Genomic DNA, 14,749 nt, shown 5'->3' on the forward strand with positions numbered 1-14,749 from the left:
TATGACTCGTGGACTTCCAACTCCCAGAATTCCTGAGCCAACATGGCTCAGCTTGGAAACCCCTCCCTTTCCCCTCAGCATGGCTGGCTCAGGAGTTCTGGGAGTTGAAGTCCACGAGTCATAAAAGAGCCAAGGTTGCCTACCCCTGCACTAGATTAACCACCAAAAAAAAAAATCATAAAATCAGGTTGCTCTTGGTGACCTGCTCTCACAACTATAATGGACAGGTTTCATTATGGTCGTAAGTCAAGGACTACCTGTAGTATAAGAGCTTTTCCTGGTTATCTGAACATATACAGTCAAGTATATTAAGATTCTTTGGCCAACTAATTCAAACTCTCCTTAGAAATATCGAACAGGTTTTCTAGATGGAATTAAACAATTAGGTATAAGTTACCCAAGGCACAAACAGTCAACAAGTGAAGAGTTTTATTCCTACCCATTTATTAAATCCTTTACAATGATTCCATATGAGATTAGTACTCAGAAAGCTTATGATTTTTTTTCCTACATACAAAAATACAGGTTTTTAAAAAACACACAATGAAAGTAGACAAATACCATGAGAATTTTATAGAATCCGATATCCTGGTGTATCCCCCCAAAAGGTTAAAAATAGTATAAGTCAAAAGGCAGAAAAATACTCAAATTTTACATTACCCAGAATAAACCATGCCAATATACAAAGCAAAAACTGATAAAATACACCACATAGGAATAAATTTAAAAACGAACTGACCAAGCAGCAATTTGGTGATTGCCTTCAGTTAAGTAAAAATCATTACAATCCTTCATCCTGAAGTTTATAGATGTAGAATAATATTGGAAATTAAAAGTGCATGGCATATCAATGCTATTTGTCTTCATGAAACTTTGGAATGGTTAAACATCTTATTCACACAACACAAATCCTCATATGGAATGTCAGAGAATATTTTTATGCAGGAAGAAACGTTTTCTGCACTCAAGTGTTTTTTCCTAGTACTAAAGCAAAAGGCCGTACAGATTGTCTGAAACCCCAGGAACTTTGTGGAATATGGTTAACTTTTGCTCTGGAATGACAATGTTTTTCAACCTCAGCAACTTTTAAGATGTGTGGACTTCAACTCCCAGAGTTCCTCAAGTTGCTGAAGTTGATAAACACTGAACTAATGGGTTACTACAGACTGCACTGTTTTCCACCCACGTTTACTATGCTGATGTTGCTATGTTCTAAATTACAACTACCAAATTCCTGAATCGGCCAACCCAACTATCAATATTTAGAGTATGCAGGTGCAAGATCACCAGATTTATTCATGTATTCTTGAAACTGCTTGATAGCAGTTTCTGAACCATTTGTAGTAACAGAAGGCACGCAACCTTCTGTTGGTCAAACAATGTAGTCCCAGGCCACTGAAATGATATTCTGATCAAGTCTCCGTTGACCGTATTGGAAAATGTTTCCCAAACTGCAGTGCTCAGAATGGGATATCAATCTAGACAGCAAAGCAAAGGATTCAGATGGAAAATTATGCGCTGACCACGTGATCTTGAAAGTAGATTTTCTTTCAGAACAGATGGTGTGATTTTCTGCAAGATAAAACTTTGAAAACAACCTATTCTATCGGATGCAATGTAAGCCACATTGGAAGTCCTTGGTGTAAAAAGCTGATTCAGCTCACCAGCACCAGGTTTGTAACTGAAACCATATTCAACTTTAGATCTAATTATATTCACCGTAACTACAGCATTACACAATTTCTTGGAATTTTTTTTTTTTTACAAACTGCTAGTATGGTAACTGTAAGCATACGTTTGAAATAGTTGGGTTGTTTTTTTTAAAAAATTTAAGTCGATGGGACTATACTTCAATAATATTTCATGCTATATAATCAAGCTTTTCTAACTCTTTCTTAGTAGGAATGTTCATTTCATAATATCTAACAACTTTAGACATGATACTTTAAATACAAGTTTTAACACCAGAAGGAAAAGATCAAATTGAAGTCATTGTCTTTAACCAAAGTATTAGCTCATTGAAAATCTTACTTAGGTAATATTTTTGGTTACAAAGTTTGATTTCTGGAAAAAAAAAAACACAGTGCCATTGCCTTGGAGTGGGTATTGAAACAATAGAATCCTCCCCAAAAAATCAAGTGCAATTTGGTATATATTTGAAAGCATTTTAAATTAAGGAAAAGGAATTGACAACTGCATCTGTGCTACTTGTTTCAACTTGGTCCCTGTCAACCAAAATCCCTATTTTTATACACATTCTCTACACGTACCAAAAGGCTTACATTGCAGGTTAAACACATTAGAGTTTGCCCATAAGCAAGGCAAATGTATTTTTCAACTTCTGCCAGGAAAGCAGAGCCTTTTAAAAAGAAGGAAGAGGAATCCATTAAGGCTGGTGTTCAGTAGAACTAAAAATAAAAGTGTGTTTAGCAATTTGTGATTATAAAAATAGCGTTTGTAGCAAGGATCTCTGAAAAGGGTTAATGCCATTCACACACAAATGAGATTCGTACAAAGGCACCCTAGCCAAACTGGGACAATACAAAGAACAATAAATATACAGTTTACTATCTCATTATTGTATTATATCTCAATTTCATAAACCTCAATATATACAAATAGGTTCCATCCACAATAATGCAGAAGAGAAGTATCCACATAAGACAATTTAAGTGCATCTTTCATTCTAGGTTGATTAATGTATGGGATTAGCAGAGTCACTAAAACAGATGTCCGAATCAAGATGCTCACTTCCTAACACAAGTTATTCTTTTTCATCTCAAAGTGCTCTAACAACAATGCATAGAGGTCCAGGAGCACCCATAAATATATATATTCCAGTCCCAAATATGAAGTGGACGGAGATAATACGTAATGTACAGTACTGTAAAAGACGTACAGTCTGAGTTATTTTACCTCTACGCCAGGCTCTGTTTAAAGTATTTTTCCTTAGGGTTATTCTACGCCACAACAAAAGACTTCTTGATAGCCAGGAATAAGCTAGAACTCACAATGCCGTCTTAGATATCCCAAAGGTGCTTTTCAAAAGGCAACTGGACTTTCTTTTTTCCTTGAAAACATTCTCCTCCAAGAAGCTTCTTCGGTTCTGACCGAATGGTGGGGAACAGAAGGACTGGATAGAACTGATAGAAAGGATTGAATTAATGGAACTGTGGAAGCGTCTTGGAGAAGAAGCAACATGTGATGATTGAGAATCTTCATGGACGTTTCGCCCTCTTACTGTAGATGCTTTTATCTGATTTTATCCCAAATTAAGCACCACCGAACTCACTCAAGTAGCTACACCAGTTTTCCCTACCTTGTGGTTTTTCTTGGGCACGCTAGCTGAACGTTGCGGGATCATTCTCAATGCATCCTAACGGTCCTCAATTTGGAGAGAAGACTTTGAGAAGCGACTGAACCTTAAGAAAAATGAATGAATGATTTGCTGGCAGAACTGCCCACTCCTATCTTATGCATAGGGCCAAACAGATTAATAAGGGAAATCATTTTCTAGTCAAGGGAAACATAGGGATTCTGTTTTTGTTTGCACTCCTCCTAGCATCAAATCAATATTGTAAATAAGGCAAGACAAACTTCAAAACATTAGTTTACTAGAAATATTACAAATAGTGGTTTTTTAAAAAAAACATTATTCCTTTCCATCTGTTTATTTCTGGGGCTCAAGAGCCATCTGAATTAAATTAACTACAGAAAGTGAACTGATTTTTCCAAAATCAATCACAGCTGTCAAGCGGAGGGATAGGAATAGGTTTCACTTCAGCTTCTTAGCTTTCATCTATGGGTTATTAGCATGGCTGTAAAGACAAGCCTTAGCTAAATACCGCAAGCCGCAACTATAACGATCTAGATGTTCTATTGGGTCCTTACATCTTCACAATGAACTACAAAATAAAACCTGACCACGGACGTTCGAATACACTGAGCACCTTTTTCCATGAAAAGCATAGGTAATTAACACCAAAAATGCAATGTTCTGTCATAAAAATAGAATGTCTCATTAAAAGAGTCCTACGCGAATCATTTTTTTTTCCTAGCTAAAAACCACGTATTCTTAAAATGGAAAAGAGACAACCAAGTCCTAGTCATTGCTAAAAAGTATGTAGCCATCCTTCCAGAACATTACTTTAATCATATTTTTATAAACATGACTTGATATTACCGGAGAGACTTAGGCTAGGTAAATAATTTCCAACATTCATCCAAAATGTGATATATTAATGTGTTTAGTCATCAGGAGCTTTTAGAAAACCAACAAGATTAGGTTGCTTGTTTTGACATCAGCAAAGCTCTGATCGGGTACATTCCTAATGTTAATACTGACCATTTTAGCTGAATGACTGATCCCACGGAAATATAAAATGACATCTACTACACTAGGATATGCAAACATTACTTCTTCCCCGAATTTGTTATTGTAGCATACAGTATTCATATTCCCAACCACAGCTGCAATGCATCTTACGGAGTGGGTTCCTACTTTAATTACAAGTCTTGAATGAAAAGTAATGCCTTCAGCAGTATATGTAAACTGCCTGCATATTATAAACATATTGTTTACCATCTGTTTTTCCACTTCAATTGGTAGAAAATTACGGAGAGAGGAAAAAAAACCCGTCTTGTTATTGTTTGTGAAATGGAACCTTGCAGTAGGAGTTCATGTGCTCTTTAGGCAACGTACTGATTGAATTTTTGACTGCCTGTGGCGTCCCACAACAAAAATTCACTGCCAAATGAAAGTTGTTAACGGTGATGACTATGTTGACCCTGGTCCTGTTAGTTACTGAGCCCAAAAAAAAAGTGAAGTCATAAATGCAAAGAAGATGAATTGGGAAGAGCTGATTTGTATGAGCAAAACTGAAGTGCACAATTTGTGATAGCAAGAGTTCACATAATCGGTTGATGAACCGATTAAGAACAATCAGCAGATCAAAGTGAAACGGCTGTCAACCAGAGGATGGTGGGTCACTTTACGGATGTTCTCCTGTGGGCTTCTTGCAGAATGACGGCAGAAATGAAATCTTCAAAACTTGAAATTTGTTTGTCACACCACGAGAAAGGATTTCTTCACAGCACTGATGACGAAAACTAGGATCATTGTTGTCACCCAAAAACTAAGCCTCACTACAGAGCATCATCACAAAGTGTAGAAGAGCACAGAGATTACATTGGAAAGGTATGGAGTGACTGTTAGTAAGAGTTTAGGAAAACAATAAACAGTGGGAAAGAAATTTAAAAATTGCCCTGCTTTGATTTTCTTTAAGAGGAAAGGAAGGGGAAATTCCATCAAGCGTTCAAGTTTGTGTTCCTGTAGCTTCTATCAGTGAGTCCTTCGGGAATAGGGCGGTATAGAAATCTAATAAAAAATAAAAAAATAGAATTCTAGCATTTCTTGTGGTATCTGTTTCCTGACCAAGCCCACCTTGGTGGAGAGGCATTAAGGTAGAGGCATTACTTTTCATACAACCCTCATATATTTAGTGGCAGAACCAAAGAGCAAGAGCAAAATCTGTTTACTCCCTAAGTAATTGAGCTGAACTAAGATGAATTCTAAAGGCTTTTAAGTACATATCCTCCTTGTGTAAGTACCTGCCGTTTTCTGTCATATAAAGCTCATTTACAGTACAGAAGTTTAGTGACAGGACCAAAGGGGAATCTAGGGGATATTTTTGCAGTGAAACCTTCCTGCATTTTCCCACCATTATTTATTTTACTTATCATCTACTGACAGAAAAAAAAAATGAAATTGCTATACAGCATCACATGTTTTGCTAACTTTTTGGAATAGCAATTGCTCCACCAGCAGGTCATAATTCAAGCTGCTTTGAGCTCTTCTCTTTCAAAAGTAGTTTTAAATTCAGCTTGAATCAGTACCAAGGATTTCCTTGAAACATCTGGAATTATGCACATGGCTCTTAAAATCCTGTCCTTTTTAATCTCATATTGTATCTTTCCCCAAAGATTTACTTAAAAACAAAGCTTCACTATAGTCACAAAAGTGGCAGGAGGTTTAGTTTACAGCCAAAGCATCCTAATGTTGGCCAGTCTGCTTTCATTTCGTGTAAACAAAGGATATCATGAATTAAACCACCTCTTTTTAGGAAAAAATAATAATCCATTTTCAAGTCAAACCATACTTGCATTTTTTTATTTAATTAACTTGGCCTTAATCACTTGAAAGCACAAATTCACATTCAGCTGAATATATACAGGTAGTCCTTGACTTCATGACCATCTGGTGTTACAACGACACTGATAAAAGTGATTAATCATCCTTTTTCCCCACTTACGGCCCATGGTCATGTGATCATAATTCAGACACTCAACAATTGGCATGTATTTTTATGACGGTTGAAGAGACTGGGGATCAGGTGATTACCGTATGTGACCTCCTGACAAGCAAAGTCCATGGAGAAACCAGACTGACTTAACAACCACGTAAAAGGGGCAAAACTCACATAACATCTGCCTTGCTTGGCAATAGAAATGTCAAGGACTACCTGTACAGCCAGGTATCAGGGATGATAAGTTCAAATCACCTGGAAAGCATCAGATTGGAGAAGGCTGACATATGTCACCCTTAAGGAAATATTTCAGACAAATGGGTGTCAAATCCTATTGGTTTACAAAGTATACTGCACTAATCTTGTGATTGCCGTTACACAATGGATACAAGAGACACAAATCGAACCGCTGGTTCTACATTCCTGACTCACAGAATGCATTATTTTCCCTTTTCGAGAAAGATGGAAGGAAAATTGGAGTTACTATATTGTATGAATGGCATACAAATTAAACAAACTATAGAACTGGCTATGTTCACTGGCCAAAATAAGACATACTTCAAACGTGCCTGATCTGACACCCGGAAAGTTATCATTTAAGTGCCTTACCAGCCTTGCCAGGTAGACCAGACAGGAATCACAACCAGATTCTAATTCTTTTTTTAACAGAACCTAACAGATCCAGGGTGGGTCTCTTCTGAGCTTCTTGACCATCCATTATCCAGCTTCCAACTCTGCTATCTCTTATGTGACTGTTCCCTGGAAAGCAGCTGTTCAATCGGCTCCCAAAGTTTTTCCCACATCTCATTACAATAACAGCTTAACTTAGAAATATATTTCTCCCAAATTTGGACAATTAAAATTAGCAGCCAAACCAATGAAGTTCTCAGGGCATTATATCATTTTAGAAACATAGCAATCCGTGGACACAAAACAAATGTTCTTAAACCCTGACCACAATAAGATTTTCCTGTAGCTGAACATAAAAGGGGTGGGGGGGGAGTATCACTGTCTACTCTACACATTTAGATAAACAACCGCAGTGTCTACTTTGTGATTCTTTCAAAGTAAAAAAAGAGAATGAATGTAACAGATGATAGAATTGAATATCAGGTCGTACCTAAATTGTAACCACAAATGGGAGTGTGCTTGGTCTTTTCTTCGTAGTCAAAAACATTAGTTAATATTACCTGATCCACCAGCTAAAAGTCTAATATAGCTAGCTGCTTGTTGCAGAGACACAGCGAAACTGTAGGAGCGCGAGATCAAAAAGTAACCTGGCAAACTTGTTGGAAAATGTATGTAGCAGTTTCATAATCCAATACCCAATTTATATTCTTGCTATCTTTCATCTCAGTGCATGATGTCGAACATCAAAATTATGTTTCAAAAAATACAATCTATTGCTAGCATTAATTCTACTTGTCTGGATGTTAGAAATATGCATCGCTTTCTCCACTCTGTTGTATTCCCATTCTCCATTATTTATGGGCAAAAAAATATATGCAATTGTCATTATAGGCTTCATATAATTACTTCTTAATCCACCTCCTTCTCTTTGTACATGCTCTTGGCCATCACATTCTCCTTTATTGACTGTAAAAACTATCATCAGCATCTTCTTTTCTTTAAAAAAAAATGTCCACGGGCTTTTTAAAAAATCTTTTTCAGCAAATTCCCGTTTTCACCCATCCAGACGTTGAATCTCTGGACGGTTATCTACTTCTCTGGATTCTGTCCGAGCACGTATATAGTCACTGGTCTGTCGCGTGTTTTGCTGTCTATTGGTGTTTCTCCAATTTTTAACTGCTAAAAATGAATTCACAGCATAGACTGCAGTTGCCAAAAAACCAAATATCTAAAAAAAAAGAAAGAGAACAATTGTTTGAAGAAATAGCAGTTAACACTTAATAAAATATGAATTATGTGTGTGCTGTTCCTGTATTCAGATAAATAAGCAGCTGCTTTTTACTGCCTTTAATACTGGTGTCCTGTTTGAAGGACAAATTATAATTTTATCACACAGATAACGCTTCATAAAACTCCTTGAAACACAAACCAGAGATAGTAAATCTGCACTTTCAGTTGAGTGAATACTTAATTGTATATTGGGCGTGGTTTTTTTTATTCTATTGGCTTCTTTAATAGGAAATTAACAGGCATGTGAAAATATACCATCCACATATTCCAAACATTTTCAAGTAATCCTGCAGGATAGCCATTTATCCATCCATGTTGTTTTTGAGCTAAAACTCAATTCCATCTTTAAAAAAAAACTTTAACTAACTGAAACATATGATGATACGTATTATTTATTTTCCACTAAAGTTTCATGTCCTCTAGATTTTTAAGATATAAGTCCCAGAATTTTGCAAGCAAAAATTATGGAATTATAATTCAGAAAGAAGCCAATTAGCTTATACCGTAACACTGCAAAATTCTTTTGCGAAACAGAATTTCTCATTAACTAAAGTACCACGTGAGGGTTTAACAAAATGTTGGTTTGCAGCCTCTTCCTGAAGCCCCTTCAAGGATTGTTGCTGGATCAAGCTCTTTAATATGTACCACAAAGGAACAATGATTAAATACATGGAAAGTGATTATTAACTTTCAACAGTGTAGTATCTGGCGTATCACTCAAAGGCAAAGTGCAGTCTTACACACACACATGCCCACGCACACGCAAGGCTGCAAACCCCTGATCTAATCAGAAAAAAGCTTGCCATGATTTTCACTTTATGGCAGTTTTAAAATCTTAGTCATTAAGCAGTACGTTTAAAATAAAGCCAAATGAGATGGGTCCTTTATATATCAATAATCTAAAACGGCCAAATACATTGGCACTGACACGATTGTAACAGCCAACAGAAAGACAACAACCCATTTTGCTTCTTGAGGTTTTGACTTCAAACAAAATTGGTTATCTTTAGGCTGAATCCTATATGACAAGAGAGAGATTAGTATTAAAACACCCTGAATTGAAATTCTAAACAGCAACCCATCAATCAGAATAGGAGACCCAGCATGAATTAATCTGGATGGCAGTTTGCTGTTGAAAGTGTATGGAGCGAAGAGACAAATATTTCATCTTTTCAAAAAGGGAATGAAAACGAATCAATGTTTTCTTACCACAGCTGCAATTTCTGCACCTTTTTTATGGTTTAAAGCTGCAAGTACTATCGACGCAATGAAGAAGAAGAAAGTGCAGATTCCAGTATAGACCAAATCCTATAAAAGCAAAATTATAGATATTACATCTTAGAATATTAGAATGGAATATTCTTTATTGGCCAAGGTCGATTGGACACACAAGGAATTTGTCTCCGGTGCATAAGCTCTCAGTGAACATACAACAACAAAGTAATATAAACATAGGATACCAATAGCATAAGGTAGTGGAACAGATGAGAAAGATGATAGTAATACAGCTATACTATGTGGGTAAATATTCTTAGACATAAGACAATACTGTGGTAATTCGTCATGGCACAAGGGAAAAAACCTGTCTTTGAGTCTAGTTGCTTTGGTACCCAATGCCCTACAATGCCCAGCATCCTGAGGGAAGGAGTTGAAACAATTTATGTCCAGGATGTGAGGGGTCTGTAGATATTTTCTCAGCCCTCTTTCTGACCCTTGCAGTATACAGGTCCTCAATGGAAGGCAGGCTAGTTGCAACTGTTTTTTCTGCAGTCCTAACTATTAGTCGAAGTCTGTGCCTGTCATAACATCAACTGAGTTGATCAAGCAGGACTTATTTATTTAGCGTATGGCTGGTCACACACAGAATTAAAAGGACTTCATAGTTACAAGTTAGAACTTGTTAAAACAATTTTTTTAAAAAAAGAAGCAATTATAAAACCTAAGAGGAAAACAGAAATAACATTTCAGAGTTTAATGTCGAGTTTGGAGATCCAGTCAGTAGCTGCCGTTGTTACGCAGAGGAAGTCCTTAAAATCTCCTGGGTATCTTCTATTAGTGCATTCCCTCAGTATATGTTGGATAGTCTGTCAGGGAGCCCCGCAATCGCATTGTGCTGAAGGTGTCTTTCCCCATTTATACAGAGAATCGGCACACACCCCATGAGTCGTTCTAATTCTATTGTATGTCACCCATATGTGTCGGGGTAGATTAAATCCTGGAGGTATACTATTAGGATTAATATGCTCAGAAATATCTATAGCTACTCCATGCTTCCATCCACTTTTGTATAGTGCTCTGATGATCAAGCAGAACTGTTTGCAATTACTTTATGTCAAATTGCCACTCCACAGAAAAATACACATTATAGGACTTCCGGTGGCTCCGCAGCGACGGAGACAGCCTTCCCGGGCTGCCCGCGGCTCAGCTGTTGTTTTTTCGCCCGAAACAGCGCCGATCAGCTGTTCGGGCGAATTTGAAGCCCCCTCCTCGGGAGAAGAGGAGGGGGCGAGCTCCCAGGTAGGGGTAGAGTTCTCCAGGGCCGCCTGAGCTTATGGCTTGGGCGGCTGAAGGATTGAGCTCCCCCGTAGCCTGGGCTGCTCCCAGCTGGCCGGCGCCTCTGCTCCTGATTCTTGGAGCAGAGCCAGGCGTCTGCGACCACCCCTGCCTGAAGGAATGACTATGGATTAAAGGAGCAGGCAGAGCGATACAAGAGGAAAAGGTGAAGAGGACTATTATATTTTACTCTCCAGCTTGATGGACTTTTTTGGATTATAAATCTGAAGTGAAAGTGCGTCATATTTGGTAAAAGATGGCGGCTAAACCACCCCCTAAAACTCTTCGGAGTGCTGGAACTTCTCCTGTGCAGCAATCATTACTGCAGGCGCTGCATCCTCCTGATGTATTGACATCAAAGGACTTACAAGATGCTCTTGAAAAACACACCCAGGTAATTTTGGAATCAATTAATGATAGATTTGTACAGATGGAGGAGAAATTGGAGAAATTGGAGGAGAGAATGGAGGAGAGGATGGAACAGAAATTCAGAGTGATGAAGGCAGACATCTTGTCTTCAGTGTATAAAGTGGCTCGTTGTGTGGAAGAATTGGAGGAAAAGCTAGAAGATTTGACTCAAAAGAATGCTATATTAGAAGCAAAAGTATTGGAGAATGAAGAAAAAGTGGAAAAGGAACTGAGTCTTGCTCAATATTACCAGATGCAGTTTGCCATTAGAGTTAGAGGCTTAAAGGAGAATACCAAGGAAGATCTAAAGCAGCTGGTTTCTGAGGCTTTCGAAGTAGTATTGAAACAGCCAGCATCTGAAATAAAAGGAGGCATGGATAAAGTGTTTCGTGTGAATTCATGGATTGCTAGACAGAGAAAGTTGCCTAGAGATGTGGTGGTATATTTTGCAAAGAGGGAAACTAGAGATGAAGTTATACGAGCTGCTTATGATACTAAAGTTGTGATTGCTAATCAAGAAGTTTTGGTCTTAAAAGAAATTCCTCCAAAGATTTTAAGGAGAAGGAAGGATTTTACATTTCTTGTGCAAGAGCTCAAGCAACGAGATATAAGGTTTAGATGGGAGATCCCAGTTGGGTTGATGGTGACGCATGAAGGTAAAAGGTACCGTCTGGTTACTGTGATGCAAGCGCGTGATTTCTATAATAATGTTTTAAATGCAACGCCATTAACACTTCTGGAAGCTGAAAAGGGATCTGGAGAAGGAGTGCATCAAGAGGTCGAAGGTGGTCAGATAGAAGACAACGGTGTTGGAGGAGATCAAGATATAACTTCGTCGGATGATTCTATAGAGCAGAGGGTGACGCGTGCTGCTGCAAAACGATCTAAGAAGAGAAAATAGCAGGATTTGCAGAAGTCTATGGAATTTCTACGACGTATTCATAGTCAAGTATGGGAGGTGGGAAAAGATTTGGGTGTAGATGCAATATATTTTCTATATGTGGTGGTTTTGTGGAAAGGGTGAGTTTTTTTTTGGGGATTATTCCAAATGGAGGTTAAAGTTTTGTTCGCAATCTTTTTTATTGTTTGGAACAATTATAGATGTGGTACTGGAAGAGGAACGGCCGATTACAGAAGAGTGGACTTTAAAGTTTTCTGATTTGGTTGCAAGAACGTTATATCATGGAATGGATAAAATGGATGGAGTCTATTTAGGACAAGTATAGGGTTGAGAAGTATTATATAGTATTTGAATAATTCTTTTTTCCCTTTTTTTTCTGTTTTTTTTTCTCTCTTCCTATTTTGGGGTTTTCTTTCTTGTTTTTAATGTATATTTAATATTATTAAGGTTTGTTTTATTCTATATAAGCTAGAAAGTGTTTCTTTGTTATTTTAGTTTCTTATATATATTTAATATTGCTAAGGTTTGTTTTATCCTATATAAGCTAGAGAGTGATGGATTTTAGAATTTATAGTTGTTAGTACATGGTTGCTTATGTTTGCCTTTCTTTTTTTCTTTTTATATATATACCTTGTATTCAGCTCTGGGAAGTGGGGGGGGGAGGGGGGGAGGTAGGGGGGGAGGAGGGAGGGAGGGAGGGGGGGAGGTAGGGGGGGAGGAGGGAGGGGGAAGGGGGGTTTTTTTAAAGGAAAATTGTATTTTAAAACTTTTCAATAAAAAAAAAATACACATTATACACCCCTATCATTGCTGCATTATAGTGAAGAAAAAGAATTACTTAATAAAACAAGGGCAATTTCCTCTTTTCTTTGATTCCAATACTACCAAACCCACGAAACATTCTTCCAGCCACAAGAATATTTTAATAACTTAGCTACTGATATATAAATAGATTGCTAACTCTGTCGAATCTAGAAAACTATCTGTATGCCTGCCACATGTCTCTTACTGTATTACATGTTGCAGGATCTCTGTAAAATGCTAATTTTGTTTGTGTGACATAGTTTCAGCATAAAGGGACATTTCTGTATGTCCTGGGGACTCTTTTAAAGTATGATTCATTCCTGAAGCAACAAATCATTCAGTAACTTCTGCAATTCAGTTTCACAGACTTCCTGTTTAGCAATGAAGCTTAAATGATTTTAAGCTCACTGAATTCCCAACTGCATAATTGGTATAACATTGTCCACATTTATCATAATTCTAAAGAATTAGAACTAGTTCTTCTTAGAAGCTTGTTAGATACTTTGTAGGCTAACCAATACACTCAAAAAGAAAGAGAGAGAGAAATGCACATCATTCAGCTAATTTCATCATAGATTTCACAGGTTATAGACAAGCGCTTAGCTAATATACCTGATGTTCCAAAAAAGAATAGTGGGAATTCATTGTGTACGTTAATTACAGAAATATGCCAAGATCACTTTTTTTAGTCCACCTTCTTTTCCAGTTTCAATTTTTAGGGTTTGGGGGAAATAAAATCCAGAGATTTCCAACCAGAACTGATTAGATAGATAATCTAATTTTGGTGGACTGGAGCAGCTGGGAGGAGTGCCCCCCCCCCCATTTATGACAGCAATTTGGGGTGGGGAATGTAACTTGCAACTTTGTAACCTAGGGGAGGCAAATTTAATCTTGGGTTCACCTTTGTATATGCCGTTATGTTGTAGCCAAATAAAAATGTTCTTTAAGGAAGAAATTCTTGCCTTGAAGTTCTTTTAAATTGGTCTCATCTATCGGAACCATGACAAGTAAACTCACAAGCAAATTTTGGAAGGCAATCACATGGCTTATTTGAAATCAAGGAACTTGTTTGATTATAGTTAGATCACAGCTTTCTCCAACCTGGCATTGTCCAGATATAATGGCACTGAAACTCTTACAATTCCTAGGCGGCAGAGAAGCAGAATGGGACAACTAGCTGCAGCCAACTCGCCATGGCCAATCTGCCGCGGGACAACTCAACAATTCAGTGTAATCATTTAAAAATAATTAAAACAATATTTTAATTGTTGCCATTCCCATTTCATTTTGCATCCTTCCTTTTAATGATTCTATTCCACCATTTCTTCGATATTAGTGTAACTCTCAGTAAGTTGGCCACAGTGAGTTGGCCAAGGCAACTTGTCCTAGACCCACATAAAAGTTGCGTCTTAATTTATCTGATGGAGCTTGTTGGGAAGACCCAGCTTACAATAGGCAGTAGCTCCTAAATGAGCTAATTTGAATTTTTTTTCCTGAAAACAACCTTTTACCATCCCACTGCTTTGCTTGCTATTTGAGAAACCGGCAAGGACAATATTTGAAGTCCATTTGGCACATATGTTAGTTTCTTTATGTTCCATATGGAGATTTTTTTTTCATGCAGCATCTTTTGCTTGGGTACAATAGCACTTCTGGCACACTACTTTGCCTTCCCTTTTAAATCTTTTTTTCTTTCTTTCTTTCTAATGTATTTGTGTTTTAATTATCATCTCTTTGCTGCATTCTCATACCAAGTATTGCCAACTTGTAAAGTCATAACATTAACTGGCCTTTCAAGTCATAAATGCGCAAAATGCTTAAACAGCTTAAATTGCAGAAAAAATGGGTTCTTTTTCTA

At 37.4% G+C, this 14,749-nt stretch overlaps 1 protein-coding gene across 1 annotated transcript in view; it reads right to left on the reverse strand.

Moving 5' to 3' along the window:
- Positions 1 to 415: 415 nt before the first annotated feature.
- Positions 416 to 14,749, reverse strand: part of CMTM4 (CKLF like MARVEL transmembrane domain containing 4) — a 35,555-nt gene continuing 21,221 nt past the window's right edge. Inside the window, exons 3-4 of the mRNA XM_083370460.1 lie at positions 9,435 to 9,533; positions 416 to 8,163 (exon numbers count right to left, since the gene is read on the reverse strand). Of these exons, the coding sequence (XP_083226586.1) occupies positions 7,990 to 8,163; positions 9,435 to 9,533 (273 nt within the window). The 3' untranslated portion in view covers positions 416 to 7,989. The remainder of the gene's footprint in view (positions 8,164 to 9,434; positions 9,534 to 14,749) is intronic.

The sequence above is a fragment of the Vipera ursinii genome, assembly GCF_947247035.1.
Source record: "Vipera ursinii genome assembly, chromosome: 10".
Taxonomy (NCBI): Eukaryota; Metazoa; Chordata; class Lepidosauria; order Squamata; family Viperidae; genus Vipera; species Vipera ursinii.